We start from the raw sequence: 23,956 nt of genomic DNA, 5'->3' as shown, positions 1-23,956 counted from the left end.
CCATACAAACATATGAGCTTTTTTTATAGCTTTTTTTATAGAACTACAATTAATGAATGACAAGTAGATTATGTCAAACTCACAGAAAGACATGAAAGATCCACAGTTTCTCTTATGTTCTGCTTCTTTACATCTTTAGATTCTTTCATGAGTCTGTCACAATCACTGGAGTCGTTCTCTGGGTTTTGGACTGTCCTTTCCATTTTTTTTCCCAGCATTAACCTTGTCTCTGGGCAGTGTTGGACAAGAATCTGAAACAGCGACGTCTGCATGCTATTTTAGGTTCAATATATTCTGGCTAACACTGTTATTTTTAGTCTCTTTTGTGGGTTTTTGCCTACTTGCGTGCACTTTTCGTGCCAGCAAACGGGCATGCCACTGTGAGTGTAACTCCTCCCAACATTTTGTGTGTGTTTTTTCGTACGCGGTTCTGCTGATGTATGTTTGGGGCGGCAGCAGGGCTCCTAATGAGGATGCATGGCCCTCGGTGCAGAGTGCCATCCGGCTGCACGGCTGCAGAAATGCATACAATTTCAGTCACAGTTCTCTCTCTCTCTCTCTCTCTTTCTCATTACCCCGTCTTCCATCTGCCATTCCTTTAACTCTGTCGTTTTCTCTTTCCTCTGTAAGGTAACTTCCTATGATTTTCTTTTTCTCTTACTCCAATGCTTTTTCTTCATGTTGCACTCACAATCGTCCTCTTGTTAGTACGTGCCTTAGTAGTCAGTTCATGTGGGTGGAAAATGTGCTAGAGGTCGGTCAAAGGTGAAATACTCACGCGGCATATTAATAGACTGGCTGCTGCTGGCAGCTTGACTACCTCATTGTGAAAAGCAACTCACACATGTGTTGATTTCTTCCTTTTGGGTTCATCTTTTAATTTCTCCCATTATTTCATGGTTTTCCTTTCGCCAAGCAGCCATATGTGAGATTCCCCTCATTTCCACTATCCTTCAACCTTTTTATTTTAAAGCCCTGTCAGGTCGGATTAGTCTACTTGGTCCTCAGCATCACCCAGTAACTCTCTTCCTGGTGGGATATTGTTGCTCTCCCTCTCATCCTTGGTCTCTTTTATTTTAGTTCTTTCTTCATGCGTCTCCCAGGATCGATTTGACAAAAATCTGGAGTTCTGCTATTACCCTACGGGGACGGCCATTTGACAGATCCAGTTCCTGGCAGCATGAGCCCGCCAACACAATGGAGCAGGGATGAAGGTAGATAGTCACTGACAGCTAACAAATAGGCCCACGGGATTCAACAGGATAAGATGGCCACATTCTACACGCATTAAACTCCTGATGTGTTCACTGATAGTGAATGAACAGAAGTGGCAGTGAATGAAACAGATATGAGCCTGATAAAGGATGAATGTGTTGTGTTAACCAGCTGTGTGCAGTGCACTTCTCCTCAGCACATCAAACAAGTCAGAAGTATATTTTTGTTTCATTTTTATTAAAAAAAATTAATAAATAAATAAATTTAATGATACATTTATCAATTCATTTTCTTCATATTAACAAAAGATCTCATTCAAAGCCCCGGGAACAATGCCTAGAGCGATCAATGTTTCGAAAAGGTAGGCAAAATACAAGTCAAGAAGATGTAAAACGAAACCCCAGGCAGTGGATCAGAGGGAGTCTGAAATAATCGTAAATGTAATCCTCTGAAAACCTCCCGTGTCAACACAAAGGAGCTGGAAATTGACTTAAAGACGTGAAATGCACATGGAGGAAATGCAGAGGGAGATGATCACTTTTGTTTACACTTTCAAATAAAGTTAGAGGTGTTGTTAATAATACTGCACTGTACACATATTACCATTTCAATGAGGCAGAAATATTCCACAATTAGCTGAAGTAAAAGTTCCAAGTAGTCATCTGGTCTAACATGTTCTTCTGCATGTGCAGAAGAACTGTTTGCTACTGCTGTGATGCAGTACACGCAGTAGTGGCATTTCAGATAATTTGCATTCACCCGTTTCCATGGAGATAGAGTTAAAAGCATTTTCCAAATATTTCACCCTCAGTGCCATTTTGAAAAAAGCTCTGAAAGTTTTCACCTTTCACTCATCTAAAGAGGGCCTAAACCAATAATCTGTGGAGTTGAGCCAAAACGTTTCCTCTAAGTTCTAAACTTTTTGAAGTAATAATTTGGGTAACGGTATTGTTATTGCTTTGTACAAATGAGGGTCACAGGGCACTGGAGCTGATCTTATCTGGCAATGTACAAATTCAGTGTAAACCCTTATCAGTTCCCCACAGGGCAAACTTAGAGCATCACAAATCAGCCTTTAAAAACACGTTTTTGGACTGTGAAAATAAACCTTGGTTCCCAGAGAAATGTACACGCAAACTTCAGACAAAAAAGCCCCAAAGCCCAACCTGAAATCAAACCTTCTCAATTTGAGGCCAAAATACTAACAACTACAACACAATGAATATATGCCATGTCATAAGAACAGTGTGTGTTGATACCTCCAAACCTTGACATTATTCATTAATGGATTATTTCACACTGAGTCGTAAAATCAGCTAAATCAATTTAACTGATCTTGAAGAAAATTGAACGGGCACTCTCTAAACTGGAAACACAAGACTCAGCAGTTTATTCAGGATTGACTGAAAGACTCTTTTATGCACCAGTTAATCACAAAATTTAGCACGCAAGCCCAGATCAGTTGCTTGCAAACAGACCTGCCTGTCTCTGTCAACGAAAAAATAAATAAATAGACCCAGCTAACCATTAGGTAACATCATAATCATCATCATTATCATCACAATCATCATCAGCAGCTCATCTGATCCACACATCGACTATATGTTTCAATATAACTTCAGATAAAAGAACATTAGTTGTTCTTAGATGATTGATTCTGGCAGGTAGCTGTATATACTGTCAAGTCAGCACGTCTTTGCTGCCGAGTTTATTCGACAGCGCTCAGGTGGTGTCAGACGTCCCTCCTGGTTTCCTTAAACCAAATGCCTCGTGGTGGGAATGTAAGAAAGCTGTTCTCCCCCCAAGGCGGGGGGAGGGGGGTGTTTAATTTTCACATATTAGTCATGGCTGAGTTGTCCACCAACAGGTGCCCGACATGTTGGACTGTGCATACAAATGCTTAGTTTTCGGTGACCCTGCAGACAAGAACGAGTCAATCATTTCCAATCCATTAATGGTGCCGATGGAGCACAGATCTTGCTCGCAGTGTCATCAGCAGCTTGTTAATCCAGGCCAGCCACTTCACATTGCATCAAGGCCTAATGCATTGTTTTATCTATTTTCAAACAGAATAGAGGACAAGTTCAAAGATGTGAAGTATCAGTATTCCGTACGAATACAAGGCACAATTTTACACTAAGATTTTATACATGAGTCAAATATAGTGGTGGAAAATACACATTCCTACAGATTTGTACTCTCGTCTGCTGAGAATTCAGGAGGGATCAAATGAAATAACACACACATATGATGTACAGTTCATCATAGACGATCCCATTCAGGGCGCACGCACTACCTGTGAGAGGATTTCAGTAGAACATACTATGGGATTGGAAAATCACAAAGCCTATACAACAACGGCATGGGGCTTGCAAATATAATAACGTGCGGACAAACAAATAGGTGAGCAGCTGTTTGATGGATACTGAAGAATAGGAATTTATGGTGGTCCAGCATACCCTTAACCTAGTTAACATCAGAATTCCTTGTTAAACATTTATTGTGTGGAATTGTGTGCATGCACTGCAATACAGTGAGAAGATATATTGATTAAATAAATTCACTTATATTTTCAATGTTTTTACCCAGTTTGAGGGTAACAACAGACAAAAACAGTGAGTTCAGATCTGTCCCCCCAAAATATGTATTTTCTTTAAATAAATGTCCAATAGGTGAATTTATGTGACCAAGGTCGTTTTTTCTTCTTCCTCTTGTCAACCACTCTCTTTATTGTTCTTCGTGACAAGTTGATCTGCTTCTAAAAATATTCAATATTCTTTTCATCATCAAGATGTGTCTTCATTTGCTTATATGTGTGGACAGACTCATGGTTTGAAATTATTCTCTGAACTGTAAATTCCCTCAAGATTTCACTGATTCAGCTGATCTCAGGCTCCTTCAGTCCCTCTGCTCTCACTTTGAATTCAGGGCTAAACAGCTACAAAGCCAGTGGGAAATTGAGTGTACTCTCCCTTGTTGCACTTATTTGCAATACAGAGGGAGAGAGACGGGACAGACGGGGAGAGAAAGATGGCATAGAGCAAAAGGGACTTGCAGACGAAGCCAAGAATTGAAAAGTACACTCACAGAGAGTACAAGATAAAAATCTGCAGGGTGAATCGTTGTTTTTCAGCCCGAGCCTCTTGGGATGCATGCCCTGCATGTGTTAGATGTTTTCTCTGGTTCAACTCACCCTGGTTTAAATGAAAGGATTGTCATTGAGCTTTTCAGGAGCCTGTTAATGACACATTCAGTTAATTTGATGATTCATTTGAATCAAGTCAGGAGACAGAGGGAGACCGCAGGGAAATATGATCGCGAGGATTCCCACAGACGAGTATTGGGAAATACTGGATCTCTGGGGGAAAGGGGAGGACATAAAGGGAAATGAAAGGCAGTTTTAATGGGGAATAAAACAACAACAACAACATAATGTAGTTGCACCTAACATGGCATTTTGTATGTTGTCGCCATTGAGGTAAACCTTGAGAAAAGTCGAATACAGCATCTGTGCTAAGCCCTTTTAGAGTCATGTAGATTTAAAGAGTCTTTCCTGTGCTGTCTGCATACTTTCAATTATAAGCAGACAGACAGAAACTCATGAGGTCAGCTAGAGACCTTCATTAATTCCCCTTAAAACCTTGAATACAATATTCCAGGGCTTGCAGATAAAACACCCCCTATGCAAGTCAGTGCCTGTAGAAGTGGATGTCATTTAGCTTTTACTTTACACACTTTTACAGGGGAAGTATGTTTGCAATCCTAATGAGCAATGATTTATCTGGTCCATTGCATTGTGGGAAGAAACTATTAAAAGCGCTGGTGGTTGAGGGATGGATCAAATTGTATTAAAATTAGGGCAAATACGCACATCGCAGAAAGTGCAGGTTGTATATTGAAGCAGGGAGGTTCAAAGGAGTGGGATTTAGAAACAACACACGGAGAACATTGGAAGATGTTCGACAGATGGCACGTCAGGTCTTCTGGGTCATTCTGTGACTACTGAAGTAGACAGGAAGTGTGATTCAGCAATAAGCCACCTGTGTCTCACGCCCCACAAAATGTACATAAAGTGGGCAGCAAGCAAATAATCGCCAAAAATAACAGATTCATTAGATTTTCCAATGCAAGATTTAACCAATTTAATACATGTGCTGACAGCTCGCCATTATGCGTATTTTATAATACCAATCAATTGTATTTAGTATCACATTCAATCCCCACCTGCACTGTTTGTTATCCTGCTCATTTACTTTACTACTACTGCAAGCATTTAATAAGAATCTCTGTTCACTCATATTGATTTACAGAATAATGGGAAACCTGCAGACCTGCGGTAAGTAAAACTTTTAAAAGTTGAAGTCTAAATACAAAAACTGACTGTCCAACAGTCCTTACTTTGCTTTCCACTGAACCACCACTACTACAGAGGGGCATCGACCTCAAACCACCGAGTCTGTCTAATGGGGTAAAAGCCTTCCAAACAAAAAAATCACCATTGGTGACATTTCTGCCAGTTGCCGCAGCACCCTAAGGCAAAAGTGAAATGCCCGGGGGGTATTAAATAAATCTTATCGCTACTGGAGGTAGTGGGCTGAAAGGTGCATTGGAAGAATGGCTGTGTTATGATTTTAATCAAGGCAGAGCCCCCATGGCCGAGGAGACGAGAGAGCAGCCTTGCAGGACGGCAGTATTAGTTCGCCCCATACTGACACTTCAAATTGATGTTATCAACATGGTAATAGGCCTACTTTTGCCAGCTCTCTTCATGCATTATGAGGGATGACAGCTTACTTAGGGACAACATAAACTAAATCATATTTCCACTATCTTCTCTGTCTGCTCACATTTACCTCAGGACCTACAAGCAGATGGGATGGCCTGTGTGTCTCCCATGCCACCAGTGGAATTGGCATGCTGAAAAAATATGTGGCATTGAGTCTCTTTGAACAGAACCTACAAAACATGAAGGACATTAAAGTTAGTCTTGGGTTGGAAGAAACTCCTTTGGTGCCCTTGGAGATTGTTCTATCCTAGCAGTCACAGAGGGCAAACGCATGGTGAGAAACAATACATGACCACAGGATGAGTTTTACTGACTATTGGCAATGAAAGTTACACCATAGTTTACTGTTTCCTAAATTTGAAAGTCATTGGAATTACTGGCATATACACTAAATTGGAGATGGGCGAATATGTATGGAGTATACTTTTAAACTACTATTAATGTTGTGTTGCTCATTCATTATTACTTGGATACAAAAACAGCACAATTTTAATGCATGTTATACATTTGGAACAGCTCTAAAATATTTCTTAGTTCTTTTGATACATTTGCCAGGCTTTTCGGCCACGACTGAAAATGAATGCACTGCGTAATAGGCATATTGTCAGGTGGGCTAAAGATGCCTGGCACCATGAAACTCACTTTATTGTCAAAAAGGGGAACCAAAAATGCGAAAGCCAAAGTCCACCAGTTAACGGGAGCAAAGTACAGACAAAATACACTGAGGCACCGAAGCGCTGAAGCACAGGTGGGCACGAACACAGACTGACCGACAACCAGAACACACAAAAAAAGCCTATTATATACTAAAGCCACGAGGTGACGACAATCACACACTCAGGCACAGGCGAAAGACATCATGGTGGGGAATAGGAATAAAAAACCAGGAGGGGAAGCCAAGCAGCTTGAAATGAGAGTTAGGATCTCACAAAAAGCACCAGAGACAAGCATGAACACATTCAACTCTCCATTTTAGCAACCATAAAATAACAAGTGCTTTGAAAAAGGTTGGAATCTCTATAAATGAGTGTAATAAAGCCATGCAGCAAAGCGATCAAAACAGAGGTGTTCTTGGTATCTCAGGCCGGTACAGTGGTCAGCTGGTCAGCAGCAACACCGCTTCAGTCTTCAATCCAAAGAGACAGGTGCTGCCTTGACAGGTGACTTTAAATTGGTTGAAGTGTCAATATATGTTGACCATTGTCTCATTGTGCCACTCAGATGAACAGGTGCTTTTGGAAAAATCTCCAACTTTGTTCTGCGCACACTTGGACTGCCAGCTGAAGTAAATCACGAGCAGCTAGATGTGGGAATGTCGGCCATTTTCTGCAAGTTATTGCTTCTTCAAAGAAACAGATTTATAGAGTAATTACAATGAGAAGTAGCAGCAACAAAAGGGATGAGACAAACTACAAACCTACACAGATGCTGTGTTCATAGCTTAATGTTTCTAACGGTCCAACATCGTTCATGCTCCTGTCAGGAGAGGTGAATAAATTCCTGGATTAATAATTGCTCTCATCACTAACTAAACAGGTTTTAGTGAACTGCATTTGTGTGTGTGTGTGTGGAGAGTAGATTTTACTAACACTTTGCAGCTTCTGCAACAGTTTGACAGTTTACATTTATTTGTCAGTCACTTTGAGTGATGGCTAATGGTTAAATGTTGGAAGAATAAAGTGAAAGTTGTTAAAGTTAAGATCAGTTATTGTAAACTTGATAAATAAATGTATTTTAACTGTAGACCAACCAAATAAACAGCATAGGTGTACAATATGTAAAAAAAGATGTAGCGCAGAGCCAGCAACCAACATTTAATGACGGTCTGCTCCCAGTCAGACAAAACACCATAATTTTTCTCTTTCTGTTTGTAAACTTTTTCACATAAGCAGGCTCATACACATAAACAAGCACAGGAATATGATTATAATGGAACATTCAGTGAATCATTAAATATAAATGTTTTCTGCATTCTCGAAGGTGACGAGTACTGAAATCACTGGCATTTCACTAATTGTAATTGCATTAGAGATTTCAACAGGCAATACGTTGCTGAAAGTATCTGGGCTGTAATAATACTGAGCTTTGTGAGGCATTATTCCCAAACCTGCACACAACTTAACAAACCAGCAGATGTGTTGATGGCGATGAATTGGGGATTAAACGAGAAATAACATGCAGATGCCTGTTTACGACAATAAAAAATGATGGAGATGGGTGTGAAATGTTTGTGTTGTTGCCTGTGAAATGATTAAACCTTTCTTAACAAGCACATGCAGGACGTCCAGTTGCTGTGAATTAATATGGATTCAAAAAACTGTTTGCGAGAGAGAGAGAGAGCGAGAGAGAGAGACCCGGAGAGGGAGTACATCTGTTTGTAGCACCTGCTCGTGTAATGTCTTCTGCAGGACTATAATATGAAATCGTATCACATTTGCCGTAAAAATATCACAAAAATGTGTTGTGAGGTCTGTTCAAATATGTTTTAACGCATATTATTTTCTCTCACTTATTTTGTTGACCATTTACATAAGGGCAACAGAAACACTTTGCATGATTCACTTGTAGTCAAGCTGTGACAAAAAAAAAGTATGTGTTGCTCAGAGGATGCAGTTTTGTTTTACCATAAAACTTCCTCGTAAACAAATGTGCTATCGCCCAAAACAGTGTACATGCAGGGAAACGCGCATCCACAGCTCCATGTATAAAAGTATGGCTAACATCTTGAATGGGCCTGTTACCAGGGAAACAGCTTTCAAGTGGTTGCCAGGGAGCTCCCCCGTGTTGTAAGGTGACATCCTGCGCTCCCATGTCAAGTTGAAGAGGACAAAAATAGAGGATCTATGTTTTGGAGGCCGTCTTCACCCACTGCTGTATATAGTGTGCAGCAGGAGACGAATCTGACCGCAATCTTTTACCTTTGGAGAATATGTCAATGTCAGCCACTACAGGAGGGCTAAGCTCCCTTTCATTTCATGCATGAGGGACCTCCCTTCCGCATTTTGTTGTTCCTTTGTTCACTACTCATTTCCCAAAAGAGGAAATTAATAAAAACTGGAGTGCAGAACACAACAGAACAAAAAGAAGAGGCAGGCGAGTAGGAAATTGGATCCCAATTCAAGAAATGATTAGAAGTTTGTTATTTAGGATATGAGACAATAGCAACCACTGAACATTCACTAATAATTGCTGGAGCAGCATACAAAGGTTACAGGTTTTATTGTAAATAGTTTGGAATACAATATTTTGTCATGGCCACAAATAAAGGCCAATAATAATAAGTAACCGTCAAACACTGACTACACTGATAATGATAAAGTACATTTCTTTCTAACATTCCAACATTCTTGACTGATTTTATGGAAAAAATAAGCTTTGGCACCACATCCTGCTGGGAGGAATGACTTATTGCGAAATGCTGACTGTCATATGGTTCTCTGCATGTTGTGCAGTGTGAGTGCACAGATGAGAGAAGGGAGGTCATGCGACACCTGTGCAAACCCATTATTTGCCGCATTTGGGAATTAAAATTATGGTCCTGAACATACTTTGTCCTTGATCACGTAGAGGACCTTGAGCTTTCTCCTCTAGTCATGCAAATGCCTGCAGAAAAACATAGCAACAAAAGCATTTTTGGCACACGTCTGCTAAAGTCAATACCTAATGAACTCAGGAACTTGTTTTGGTGGCTACATGATGCACAGTGTGTCACCTTGGCATTTATCTACAGATGTTCATTGTGAACTTTAAAAATCCTGCTCATTGTTGGGGGTTTTTTTTCTCCCTTTCCTGTTCTTTTTTCCCCCTCATTGGAAATGAGTGTGGTGCAGTAATGGACTTGATAATAGGGATCTGTCTTGTGACAGCCATTACCGGCTGAGTTTAATGCGCACTCTCAAGGTAGTGTGTTGACATTTTCAGCTTGGCACAAGCAAAGGCTTGGCTCGTCACGCATGCTGCTTCTATGTGCTCAGTCTTTCAAGGATAATGAGCTAATTTGTTTTTCAACAAGACAGTGCTAATGTTAAAAAGGGAGCAGATTTCTGGGGAAAAGTCTGTTCCTCTTAACAATGAAGGCCCATCTCCTTTATATGACAAAGAATTGTTCTGAATTCCAAGTGCTCATTCTTCAGCCAGTTTTGTGCTCGGTTGTTTGGGATTCATGACTTGGTGGAAGAATTGAAAGCTCATTATATGGTGAGGCGACAGGCCAACATGTTTAAGTTGTGTCATGTAACAGTGCTATATTTTTACAAAACACAGTGAATTGTGAATGTTTTCATGCTTCACAGGGGTTTTGCGGATAATTTCGCAAATGAATAGATGTTGATTGACGGGCACTCAGTGATACCATCCACTAAGCAGATAAGCTAAAGGTAATTTCTCAAGGAGCTGACATCTCACATAGTGCCAAAGCACACACCAAAGCAAACTTACTCAAAGTTGACTGGATGGACAAACTGAAGTGCACAAACAGTCCGGATGGCAAACTGATTATAGACAAAGAAGAATCCTCAGTAAGGGAGGTCAAAAGTTGGAATTAGTGCATCAAAAGCCACCACATGCAGAGGTGTCTATGGAATGAACTGCAAGTGTCATATTCCTCGGGTAGAGCCTCTGGAGAACCAGTGACAATGCCAGAAACATCCTATCTATGCAGGAAAGAGGAAAAACAACCATTATCCATTGAGCCAAAGTCATCTTCGCATGGAAGTGAATGTTACATTTTATTTTGAAATGAAGATTCCAGAGTGTGGAGGAAGAATCCAAGCAGTGTCTAGTCTGGTGTGCAGTGTACACAGTCACTCATGGTTTTGAGAGGAATGTCAGTTGCTGTGGTTGGTCCAATGCATTTCATCAAGTCCAAAGTCAACACAGCAGTCGAGCACACTTGATTTGGGAACACAAAAGGCTCTGTCTGCTGACAAGCTTTCTGGATAGGCTGAGTTGCTTTTCCAGCAGGATTTGGCCCCTTTTCACAGTGGCAAACCTACACAGGACTGCTCATATTAGTGTCCAAATAATTGGTTAATAGTGAATGAACTTTAGTTTTTCAGTGCATTTTTACCCATACAAATGCAGTCACAACAATTGCAACAACTGCCGTTCTAACTGCTGACACAGCAACGTAGTAAAAACTTGGGAGTTCTGTGTCTTACACAAGGATACATGAGAAGGCAAAGATTGGAAACAAACCACTAACCCCAAGAGTCAAAGACCAGCCTCTCTACTAGGGATGCACCAATACCAGCATCGGGTTTCAGTTTCAATAATGTACTCGTACTCATGAAAGTTTCCTGAAACGACCCGGTGAGTATTATGTGATGTGACATATCGGCAACAGCATCTACAGGTACTCAAAAGAGCCTAAGCAATGTCCACGGTTTGGAGAGTCTTATATATTGATGAGAATGAAAAAAGAGAGGCAGACTATTAATTACGTTCTGCAGGATCCCCATTATAATGCCTCAACATATACCTCTTACAAGTAGGAAAAAAAAAAAAATTTCTTGTTTACCAAAAAAATAAAACATTTTCCACAATGATGAATAAATATGCACAATTGACTTAAATCTCTCAAAATTGCTTGTCTGAGGGCAGCCTTTGAAGAGTATAACATTGTTTAGAGTGGAGAGCAGGTTTAATAGATTATTTTTCTCTGTGCGTCTTTGTTGTTTGTTTACTGTTACTCAGACAATTAACCTCATATGAAGACCTTCCTTGTGCTAATTGGAATTTCATTAATATTTACTTGTTTCAAAAACTCCTAAGTGCCGAAAGAGTTTACAAAGAGGCACAGAGGAAAAAGAAAAGTACTAATAAAAAAACATTGTGCAGAGTATGTTTGTAAAGAAACGCCTAAACTCAGCAGAGGTGATAAGAGTCAACATTAACAGCTCGGCAATTTAAAAGCAAGTGGCTGACAACTCCCTTCACCTCTCTGATTTTTATTTTTTTGTCAAAGAGCTTGACACTAATTTTGTGATTTGGATCTTTAGCATTCAGATGGCTGGAAGAAGCCCCTTACTGTCCAGTTCATGTGCCAAAAGCAGCATGATGTTTCATTTCTGTGTCTAAACTCAGTAGAGTGAATCAGCAACATAAGGCCATCCAGCGAATTTAACGCTTAAGAAGAAGGCTGTTCCTCACTATGGAGTCAGATCCTAGTTAAATGATGGTGGTGGGTTTCAAAGCGGGTTTACTTTGCAAAGTAGGTGGTTGTCCATCTGCCACCAGGCTTTCATAAGAGCACATGTCCAGCTTTGTTCAAGCTGTGGGAACAGGTGGCTGTGATCTTGTGTGCCAATGTGAGCTTTAGTGGTGCTGGAGGAGTAACGCACCGTGGAAGCTACAGTCTTTACAAGCTGAACTGCAGACACTAGTCACAAGGTGAAAGTATAGTGAGTACAGATACAAATAACTGCTAACTGTTAAGAATTTATGTATTTTGAGTTAACCTCTAAGACATTCTGCTACACTGCCAAACCAAAAATGTTTGCTATGCTTTTTTGTTTTGTTTTTTTGCAACACAACGTGATCCTGACGTGTAACATTACACTGCAAGCATTCCATCTTGCAGGAGAAAAGATTCACACAATGGCATGTAGTCAAAGTCAGGGTCATGTAGTCCAGTCCATGTTGGTTTCTGCTTTTACACAGATGTTGTATCTGCTAATATCATAGCAGCGGGGTGGATTGCAGAAACGAAACAAAAACTATTATCTCAAACTCTCATCACTTCAGTTTTTGATATTGATTTCTGTCCACTTAACATTAAACTGTGTTTGTGCTCACAGATGTAATAGAGCATGTATGCCCACTCTTTTTGTCATCTCATGTTCACAATAGTCTGCTTGAACGTCTTATTTACCACAACACAAACCTACGACTGTTGTTTTGATCAATAGTCTGATCTTTAACCCTGTACTCGAGCTTGAATAACTTTCTTAAAACAACATGTGTTATATTATCCTCATGAAATTCTAACAGAAACTATGTTGAATAAAGTAATGTTAACATATTAGTCACAGCAATGCCTTAATGCTTGTTTGACATCTAACCCTAGTAAAAGGGCCCTCAGACCAATCCCTGACTCAAATCTAAAATCTGCTCAATCCCAGCAGCTCACCAACATCAATGATGGAAACGAAGCGTTGGTTTAAAAAAGTGAAGTAAAGAAAGAAAAACGTTTGTATTAGTGAAATGTGGTGTGCAAATTTTAAATCACTTGGGCATAACATGGATATATTTCAATATTTCTAACTACCTCTTAACATTACATAAATTGTGTTAAGTTTTAACACTTTTTTTTTCACACATTTCAAATTTATACTGGCAGAACTTCACAGTTTCCATTTGGCTTATTATAATAGAAAAGTTATGGGCTTTACTCTTTGAGAATTATTAACCCAACCTTTGTTTTAACTTGCTAATTTTGTATTTTTATTCCTCCCTGCAGAGCTCCCTCATATATTTGACCACTGTTGTTTCATGTGTTCATTTAAAAAGCTCTTTGGAGAAAAAGAAAGAAATATTATAATTGTTGTTAAATATATGATCTCTGTTCTCCCAGATCCAGCTACTGCAGCACAGAGGAGGATGGCAAGTGGACCTATGTTTGATTATTTATCAAGTTTCAGGCTTGCTTGACATCTGGATGGTCAAAGACGGACATGAGCAGGTTGTGATAAGCAGCATGTCGGGTGGCAGGACAAGTAGGAGGCAAACACTGGGGGAATCGGAAGAGAGGAAAAAGGTGTCAACAGGGAGAAAGATTGCGAAAGCAGAGAACTGCGGACAGAAAGACACAAAGGAGACAATGTCAGAGCAAATGACACATTACCAAGAGTGAGCGTGAGCTGTTTCGTAAATCCTCGCAGCATGTCCCCGTCCTGCTGGTGAGAGAGTTGTGATTATCCTCTAAAAACGTGAGCCAAACTTTCTTGATAACGCCATCCAAATCAATCATCTCAAAAAAAACAAACACATGTTCACTATGCAAGAAAAACACGGCTCCCTGTTATTCACCTGTTTCAACATTCCGCGTACCACTGCCAGTCGAGTAACCGTATTCCAAAAGGGAATGACTGCATGGCAATTACAAGAAGACTAATCAGTGTACAAGTAAATAGAAACAACAACAAATATCCATATCAATCGAATACACAAAGGACGATTTGATGCACATTTAACCAGTTGCATTAGGTCTCTGAGAAGAAGTAGTGCTGAGTTGATGGGAGAATAAATGAGTCGAAAGCACTCTTTCAAAAGGAAGAAAAGGAGGGGAGCGATAACAAGGAAAATTAAGTGGTAGGTATTCATTCAAATTGCTTGATATAAATGCAGGTTTTACAATGACATTTGTATTTTTGTTCAAACAAACATCAAGATAACGTGAGAAGTAAAATCTGCATCGTTTATGCTACAGCCTGAGACTCCCCACATGCGTCTGCTCAGTGACATACATCAAAAGCTCAGTGCTTTGGGGAAAAGGGTTAAGTCACTACCAATTGTTCAACAGTTGAAACTGATGCCACAAGACATGGCAGCTAGTTGTATCACTTTTTTTTTTTTTTTTAGTTTTTTATCGTTGTCTGCTTGTATCGGATTCACTGTTGGAACAGCAAAGAATGAATCAGCACTTTCTGCTTCCCCAATGTGTTTTATTTTTAACGTACATTTCCTCTTTGCTTGTTTACAGTGTTTGCTGAATGTATAAGTAGTGAGGTGCAAAGGGTCAAACTCTTCTCCCATACTGCGGGGAATTACACTACAGGCCTTTTTTTTTGTTCAGCTGATATCCCTCAGGTGCCAGCTGTTAAAAAAATATCCCCAAGCATGAATTTCACAGTCCACACACATTACAACATCCATGTTATTTTGTCAGCTCTTGTGTCATAAATAATAAGGACCAGCTCTCAAATGCATATTCAACCTGGAGACAGATGAGAGAACATGAAGGGACTTCAGAAAACACTGGGTTTCGTTGTTTATGAACAAACCATTATGATTTGATGGGTTGGTTTGGTTTTTTGTTTGTACAAGAGCCGCTGTAACACAAAAACCTCAGACAAAAGACTGAAAGAAAATACAGTATGAAAGCTTTCAAAACAATACAAAATGCACTGTTGTATGTGATGCTTCATTAGCTTTCATCTGGAGCAAAACAACAGTCGTTTCTTCTGTGAGGCACTTCAGCCACTCTCTGCATGGCCAGGCAACAATTGTAAATGTATACACACAATATATTTGTATAAAGGATTGCTGAGGTCAACACCTCATCTTTTCAAGTAAAAAAGAAGTATAGTTTCAAAAAAAAGAGTGGATATGCAAAATTGTTCAATTACAGTTCACCACAGAAGAGACTGGTGAAATCACTGTCAAATTCACAATTTTGCCCCCCCCCCAAAAAAAAGACTTGAAAATTACTAATTTATTGAGACATGATAATACAAATTCTGCTCAATGTAGTCAAAAACAAATGTGTGCATTATGAAATCAGAAGGCTCCACAGATCTATTAAATCCAACTCCCAACTCAAAAAAATGAAGAGAAAATTCACCTGCTCCCAATCAGACCCAGTTAGCAGGACCCTCAACGGAATGTGAAATGAACTATCATTTCAATAAAGTGTGACTATGCATGAAATTATAGTAAACTTGGCGAAAGTGGTTAGAATTGACTGAAGCCATGCTTTGGCAGATAACCAGCTATAACCAATTCCCGGAGGTCAGAAGAAACAAAAGGTTTGTACATAACATTGAAGAGCTGCAAAGTATCACTGTGGAGAGGGGAAAGTGTTCATTTGGCACTATTGTGTTTTTTAAACATAAGCTGCCTTTAACTATTTATGTAGCTGTAGGAAGCTGGTGCAATGGTAGGATTCATGTGAAACTATTTAGTAAAAATGAATGCTCATCTATAGCAAAGGAGTTCAACCTTAAACTCGACTGAGCAAACAACGAAGAAGGAGAGAGGATGATGGATTTTTCTGGCCCATAGCTTCGACTTCTTGTATTTATTTAAAATTTTTCAATTTCATTGTTACATGGTGTCAAAATGTGTATAGAAGGAGCCTGAATGTTTACATCATCTGCATGTCAGTCTGCATGCATGTTTTTTTTAAATAATAACTAGTGGACTGGCATCCAACCTAAAGGGTTTCTGAAGCCGTATGTGCAGGGGGTAGAGTTTATTTCAAGAACAGATCCTTTTCTCCTCCCTTTAACTTGCTTTTTCTTTCGCAAGATATGAAGGTCTTTCCACTTGTGAAAGCTCTGAGTATTCGTATTACAGGTCTGCTACCATTGCAGTGAAACTGTTATACCTTTCTCAGCCACGCCAAATTGAGGACACTTTTGTTAGTGGTAGCACATTTTCTGTGGCAGTCAAAAGCCATCGCCCGGTGAGCTCTTGCTTGGAGTGGAAATTGAATTTGGTTTTTGAAATCCGAGAATATGAATATTAACAGCTTGAATGGCACTATTAACTTAAGTCTGTCTGATTTTAGTCAGGCTAGAAGTCTTTTTCTTGACCAGTAGAATGTCTAATCATGTGTCTGACCTTCAATACAGTATATATGAATTATATACAGTCCATGTGATCTATATTGTGATTGCATGGATTATTTTAGAGGGTGTAGGTTGCAATGATGATTGAATTACATTGTATTTTCAGGTTTCCCTCAGCCATTTGGACACATGTTTTGAATTTGTTGGTATAGAACCTCCTTTAAATGTCACCACCCTTGGAAATACATAGCGCCCATGTGCACTTCTGCTGCCTGTCACTTGTCTGTAGGGTATAATTTACTCCAACAAAATCCCAATCACAGCTCAGATGACATGGTCAGTCTTGGCATCAATAGTATTGACTTGGATATGTGCCCTTATCATCGTCTGACAGCAGGAGCAAAGGTAGCGTGAAGGGGCCACGGATGTTTATCTTTCCAAAAGAGAGCACAAGACAGTATTGAGTGAGAGGGAGTGATCCAGATGTGATTCATTCCAGAGGTGCAGTGTTGCCGTACACTTAAAAGTTGAAGTACGCTCATGGTCCAGCTGCCACACAATACCGATCTCTCCCATTTCTTTCCTCCTGTGTGGTGAAGAGCTATTATATCGTGGAAAGCTGCCAATAGTGCAGCATTAAGAGGCAAGTCATAAGGAAACCATATCTCCTCTTTGCTGAGTATGACGTGGATCTCTCATAGCTTTTATGAATCTTTGACCGAGCTGAGGATTAAAAAGTACACCGTGGGGCCAGTTTTCCCTGATGAATGCTTAAAAACCATGACTAATTTATCGGTAGGATATCTCAACCATTGCACTTCCTGCTGTCGTCAGCAGTTGAACAGTTTCATTCTAACCTCATAATGCAAATGTAAAGTAGATGTTAATTTTCTTCACCATTTTCTTCCTCTGATGAGTAGGATTATAATGTTGGCAAAGCCTTTTCAAACACGAAGTGATTAATATAACAGACGGCATTTCATTATGAATCACAAAGTGCAAGTTGTCTCAATTAGATCAGAGTTACACGACTGTCACTGCAGGGTAGAGTGGTGTTGACAATATTGCAGCATTTATCTCTGTGGTGACTCTCTCCTTCGAATGTGGGGACTGCATTCGGAGTCAGAGCAAACTAAATGAGACTGTCTTATTGAGACTGTGAAATCAGTGAGACAGACCCAATTTATGCAACATTCACTACAGCACTGGTGTGGTGGTTTGTTTCGTCCCTTCAGATTACATTGGTTAAAATGAGGGCAAGACACTGATGGCAGCCAGTTTTCATGGGAAAACAGATTGTGTGGCAAAATGCTGTAATATCTTTATTTTATTTTATTTTTTTCAGCCTGGTGTCTTGATGATAATTTTCTTGCTCCCGAGCCCATCTGTGCATAACTTAACTGGTCTGATGAGGCAAGGACTTGAACAGAAAAATGCCATGTGCTTGTGCTGATCAGCCCTAATCCACATGCCAGATGTCCTTTTCGAACTGTTTCAGTTGCAGGCACAGGAACATGAAAGACACGTCTTGCACTTTCGCTGTCTTTTCGCTGGTCTGGCCACCACATTTGCTGCTAGTTTGTGGAAATATGCATGATCTGAGCTTACTTGTAATTGTGTCAGTGTTTTAAGGCTATGCGGTGATTAGAAGTGTTTAAAAATGCATACACCTCTTCTGAATTCATCATTCATTGAACTACTGTACCATTACTAAGAGGGAATAATAAACGCTGCTTCTAAACTAAGGAAGAAAGATTATATCACTCTCTTCAAAGAAAGCTGGTATTGTTTGCTTCACCCTTGTGTAACATTTTTACCTTGTCATTATTCCACTTCAAATGCCTACATTCATTAGTTTAATTAATATCAAGGCATAGTATGATTTTAGCATCCATCATCACACGCATTATACTGGCAGAGCTGTACATTTATGATGCATGTGTAAGAGCAGTCCTATATGCGGGCGTGTCAGATCGCTTGCAAGGAATGAATGATGGCCTGTGTCCATTTCAGGGGGAACATTTAAGAATCATTATTCCACCATTATCATCCTTGCCAATGACTGTACAGCACTCCTCCCTCTTGTCGGTTGGCTGTCTGCTGTATAATGGGCCTGGGGTGTCCATTATGGAGCTAAAATGGCTGCAGATGCACTTTAGCCACAGACTGCTAAAAGTAGCTGAGGGAGAAGTGGAAGGGGCCATGGCTCTTAAAAGAAAAGTTTGAGTAGCAAAGAGCCCATTTTGCACTGGCAGGCGGTTCGACATGTGAAGTAAATGATAAATACGATATTGCACCAGTGTTCAAGAAGCATTAACAGGCACATAATGCTTGGAATCAATCACTCTGACTACAATCTTATTTTATTGCAGGAACTATTGCAGAGTTTCATCTCACTGCAGTCTGGACTGTCATCAGTAATTATAACACTTATCAATCCCTCCTGCAGAGGAGCACTTGGAACTTTTATGAAATGACATATTCCTCATTAGTGTTCCTGATTCTTTGCATGATCTTTGTGTGTCTGATTTAGCTTTCCCTGGCCACTATGGCAGGTTATTTGTTTTTTTTTTTCCTTCTAAATCCACCATAGACGGGAATTTGTGATTTAGGTAGACCACAGACACTTAGAAACTAGTAAACACAAACCATAGAAGTTAAGTAACCAAACTGAATGTCACTGTTATCAGAAGTAATCATTCACACACTAAAGTACATACGTGTAGACACATTTCTTCCTGTAAAAGCATGCACTATTTTGGAATGAGAAAGCCAGAATAATAATATACAATACAAAACGGTCGAAACAGACTAAGTCTAAAACACTTTTGCACGAAATAGCACCAAACATAAATTAAATACAGACACTTCACATGAATTCCGTCATGTATACTACTTCATCCTACTCCTAATGGAAAACCATATAAAAAACAGGAAAGTAGCAAAACTCTCATATAGGAAAATCAAACATTAAAAAAATGACTTTTGTTGTTTTGACTTTAGTCATTTCTAAGCAGAATATTTTCAGAATAAGATTTTTTTTTTTTTAAAGAAGAAATACCACAACACTAACGTTAATACTAAACAAAAAATAATAAATATAATGCTTTTGAGGAAAGAGAAGCAGGAAGGGATAGTCAAGTACAAAATGTCTCTACTTTCAAGGTGTGACATCATACATGTAACTAGTTTAATGAAATAACTGGATTCCTAATACTGTCAAACCCACAGGTTTCTATTGAGAAGAGCTTTTCCATTTCACAATGCTCCACACAAGACATTTTCATTGCCCACCCGCCCGCCCACACACACACACACACACACACACACACACACACACACACACACACACACACACACACACACACACACACACACACACACACACACACACACACACACACACACACACACACACACACACACACACACACACACACACACACACACACACACACACACACACACACACACACACACACACACACACACACACGCCATAACACACTGCCCTGGAGAAGGTAATTGCCAGTCTAGCACTCTCCAGATCCTTCTTGAAAAATAAACTACAAATATTGTCTCCATTTCTCTCAAATCCCTTCGCTTCACTCCCAGCTCTCTCTTCCTCACGTTCCATCCAACTACAGAAACCACAGTGCATCTCCATCGCCTCTAAAGGTCTCAGATCTCCACTTTGCTTCTCCTCCTATGCATGTTATTCAGTTTCGCTGCACTCCCATCACTCATGATTTACAGTGCCTTAATGTAGTCTTTTGCTGGCAGTCAGCAGATGAAATCGTCATTTGTCACATTAATAGTAATTCACCTCCACCCATACATTCAAACACACATATACACAAATTCTTTTCCTCCCGTATGTCTCCATTTAGAAGCTTCTCTTGTCCTACTGTATCGTCCTTGCCCCATGTTTCAACTCTTTCACTTCTCCCTTATGCCAGTTTTCCCTCCATCGCTTTCCCTATTTTTCCACTCACACTTTCCAATTCCAGATAGTAGAATATTTACCGTTGCAGTATTATGTGATATTTTGTACATGCATGTTCAAGACGTGTCCAACCTGTGGTGCAACTCTGTGAGCATCTCAAAGGTTTTTAATGACTGAAGCTGGTCTCAGACTGCAGTGCTGTTTCTCTGCGCTAAATTTTGCAGATATGGTGGAAGACTATACAATTAGGCAGGATTACAAAATGCAGTGAGAGCACGTTTGATTGCTGTTTTGTACAATGTGCTGTTGATGCCAAAATTAGAAAGGTTCTGCTGCGTGAGGAATAGTTGAATTTTAAAGCCATTGTTTGGCGTGGCCTGCCCTGCATCACATGCGAAATTAGGCAATCTCTGGAGTCCATGATTGTGCAGCTCATAACAAAGATAGAGCTTAAAATTAAATGCAAATTCAATATTCTTAATTCAACTGCCATGCATTTATTTGAATTCACATGACTTTCTCCTTTGTGGTAATTCCCTTTTATTTATTTAATTTTTTTAATGTTTATTGCATCTTGCAAATATATTTTGCTGTTATATTGCAGGCAAGATAAGTCAGGAATGTAAGGTTAAAAACAAGTGTGATTCTTTATTTTTGAAACATGTTAGCAAGACAAACGTGGAAAGTGATTGTGGATTAAGATAATTAGTAATTGTGTTTTGTAAAACGTGTTTTAGTCAGCCCTCATTATCAGTAATAGAGCATCTTACCCACTTACAAAATGCTCAAAATGAAGAAGGTTGGGTAAGAAAATCTTAGCTTTCTAATTTAGTACTCTTGGTCATCCACTGTTATTAAACATTTATCACTTATACAGATGACATTTTCCCCTGAAAGATATTTGGCATTTCATTCCACCAGACATAGTGACCTTCCCCCTAAGATGATATAAAAACAGATTTTGCCCAAATTACATGTGTAGATGAAAATGTAGGGATGTTAAAACCCACCACAGACATTACAAGCATGTGTCTGCAGCCTTAATCCCAGCTTGTTTATAGAATTGCATCATCGCCATGCATGAAAGTAAGAGTCTGAGAATGACGGATATGTGGGACAATATTTAGATAGGACTGGTGCAAGGCAAACTATCCACCATCCGTCCATCTTAAATACTCCTTTATTTCTATTTCTGGTGGACTGAACAAACTCAGTTGCCACTTGAGCTTTTTTCTTTACTTTTGGAGAAGTGCTCGGTTCCCCCGCAGCTCTGTGATTTATCTGCTGTTTTCAAGTGGCTGTTACCTTTAGCATTTTTGCTTTAATCAGCCGTCTCTGCTCCCTGGACGAGTGACAGAGGCAACCCCCTACTGGATCTTTCATTGGAGCACTTTACGACAACTTCTATGCCAACCTCCTACATTCTGAGATCTGCTTTCAACTTGTGAGTCTCAGACATAATCTTAAGTAGGCAACACAAAGAGCCGTCTTACATTGCTGAGCCTGGTTGACTGCACTTTCTTTTGTGTAATATGCAATGGTATTAAAACTTCAGAATGACTACATGAGTTAATTCCATGTTGGTAGTGTGTACATTTTAAATGTCTTGAAATACATATCCACTATCCGATGCTTTTATTGCTCCTCGTCCTTGCATTTTCAATTTACCCCTTTGTAATAATTCATTCCTCTGTGTTCATTTCCTCTGTCCAGCCTGCGAGCTGATGAACCAGGGGATCCTCGCTCTGGTTACTTCCACGGGCTGTGCAGCCGCCAGCGCCCTGCAGTCTCTGACAGACGCGATGCACATCCCGCACCTCTTCATTCAGAGAAACGGAGACGGCGCACCCCGCACCGCCTGCCAGCTCAACCCCAGCCCAGACGGAGAGAGCTACACGTTGGCCGCCCGTCCACCTGTTCGTATCTGCGACGTCTTGCTCACCCTGGTCTCCGAGCTGCACTGGCAGAAGTTCATCATCTTTTACGAGAGCGACTACGGTGAGTCGGGACACATGAGAGCGGCCGATTGGCAAACGTCCCCCTATAAGCATGACATTTGTATACAAGAGGATCTCTGTATTTTCATTTCAATGTAAAAGCTCCAGAGCCATCTCAAGTCTCAGGGGAAGCTCAGACAGCCGACGAAGTAAAGCCGAATTAACATTGAGAAATCATAATGTTGAAAATAATAAACCAAGTGGGTGCTAAGATGAAAGAACATCATCACTCCCACACAGACACACACACATAGTGTACTTGCGCACTGCTAAAAAATAAATCAAAAGTTCAGTAGAAATTGGGAGAAAGGAAAAAAAAACAGCATTCACCATGAGTAGCATCTTCCTGAAAAGACAAGTCTGAGCATAATTGGCTCATTTGCGACACTGGTTCTGTGAGGGTGTGTCCCAACAGTATTTTCTATATCCTCAGATGTTCTTCATTTCGGTTTGGTTATTCTCGTCATGATGTCCTTAAGGACCAGACCTTTCCTGGCCCACATTTGGTTGAAAGCACTATGGATCAGGGCATGACTGTCAATGCAGTACAGGAGCAGAAAGATGGAGAGAGTGCGTATTGCTGCATTGCTGTTTCCGAGATGAGACTTTACCTCTGCTGCCTAATCCTTTTTACTACTCGGAAGTGTGCAATCTAGAAGGCAGTATAAATCTGTTTTATTTTCCCAGAACTGGAAACGGCTTGATATAGTGTAATGTGGGAGCTCGTGCTCAAGGGAACACAGCCGCCCACGAAAGGCCATGCAGGTTTCTACACTAGTTTGTATAGCACATCACTGCGTGCCAGGACGTGCTACTTTCATGTGTTCGGAGATCTGTCCTTGCATTTCTTTGTGACATTGGCAGTCTTTGTGGAAAGTGCACTGTCAGCATTGAACCAGATCGATTTAAAATCTCACCTGTCTGTTTGTCCATGTCAAAGAAACTGTCGTTCTTCCTACTTTATTTTTTTTCCTCCATCTGACGAGCTGCCTCCCTGACTTGCCAGCTCTTATACAGTATGTCGGTCTCTCTAAGTCACCATGTGTCCAACCATCTGCTTCACAATAGATCTTCCTTTGTGACTGGCCTGCTCACTATCTGTATGAGTAGCTGTCTTGCTATCTATCTTTTTTTTTTCTGCCTCTCCGTGTAACCTGGGACAGAGTCAATAATGTTCATTTCAGGGCTCTATGGTGGCTTTGCCATCTGTTGCAAGACTTCTTTTTTGCCCCTTTTTTTTCAGTTCCTGTGAAAGCTTCTTTATGACTCCAGCAGTATGTTTGGACTCGTTGTCAAGCATCAGAATGAATTCAGGACTAATTAGACACCTGGTGATGAAAGATGGATAATAGTACAGAAAAAAAAAAAATCCAAAGAGCCTCAGAGTTCTGCACAGTAATGCATGTCTAATACATGAAGGCTTGGTTTAACAAGCCAGCATTAGCGCGGCAAAAAAAAAAAGCTTTTTTTTAAATCTGCTAAATTAGGTGCTACAAAGTCG

At 40.1% G+C, this 23,956-nt stretch overlaps 1 protein-coding gene across 1 annotated transcript in view; it reads left to right on the top strand.

Annotated features, from left to right (window-relative positions):
* The window catches only part of grid1a (glutamate receptor, ionotropic, delta 1a), a gene marked incomplete at both ends in the record, with an annotated part of 231,317 nt that overhangs the window by 120,505 nt on the left and 86,856 nt on the right, over positions 1–23,956 (top strand). Inside the window, one exon of the mRNA XM_080508038.1 lies at positions 22,172–22,456. Coding sequence (XP_080364164.1) covers positions 22,172–22,456 — 285 coding nt within the window. The remainder of the gene's footprint in view (positions 1–22,171; positions 22,457–23,956) is intronic.

The sequence above is a fragment of the Blennius ocellaris genome (assembly GCF_963422515.1).
Source record: "Blennius ocellaris genome assembly, chromosome: 13".
NCBI classification, from domain to species: domain Eukaryota; kingdom Metazoa; phylum Chordata; class Actinopteri; order Blenniiformes; family Blenniidae; genus Blennius; species Blennius ocellaris.
Note: the sequence above shows the minus strand (reverse complement) of the source record. Positions and strands in the feature narration are given on the sequence as shown.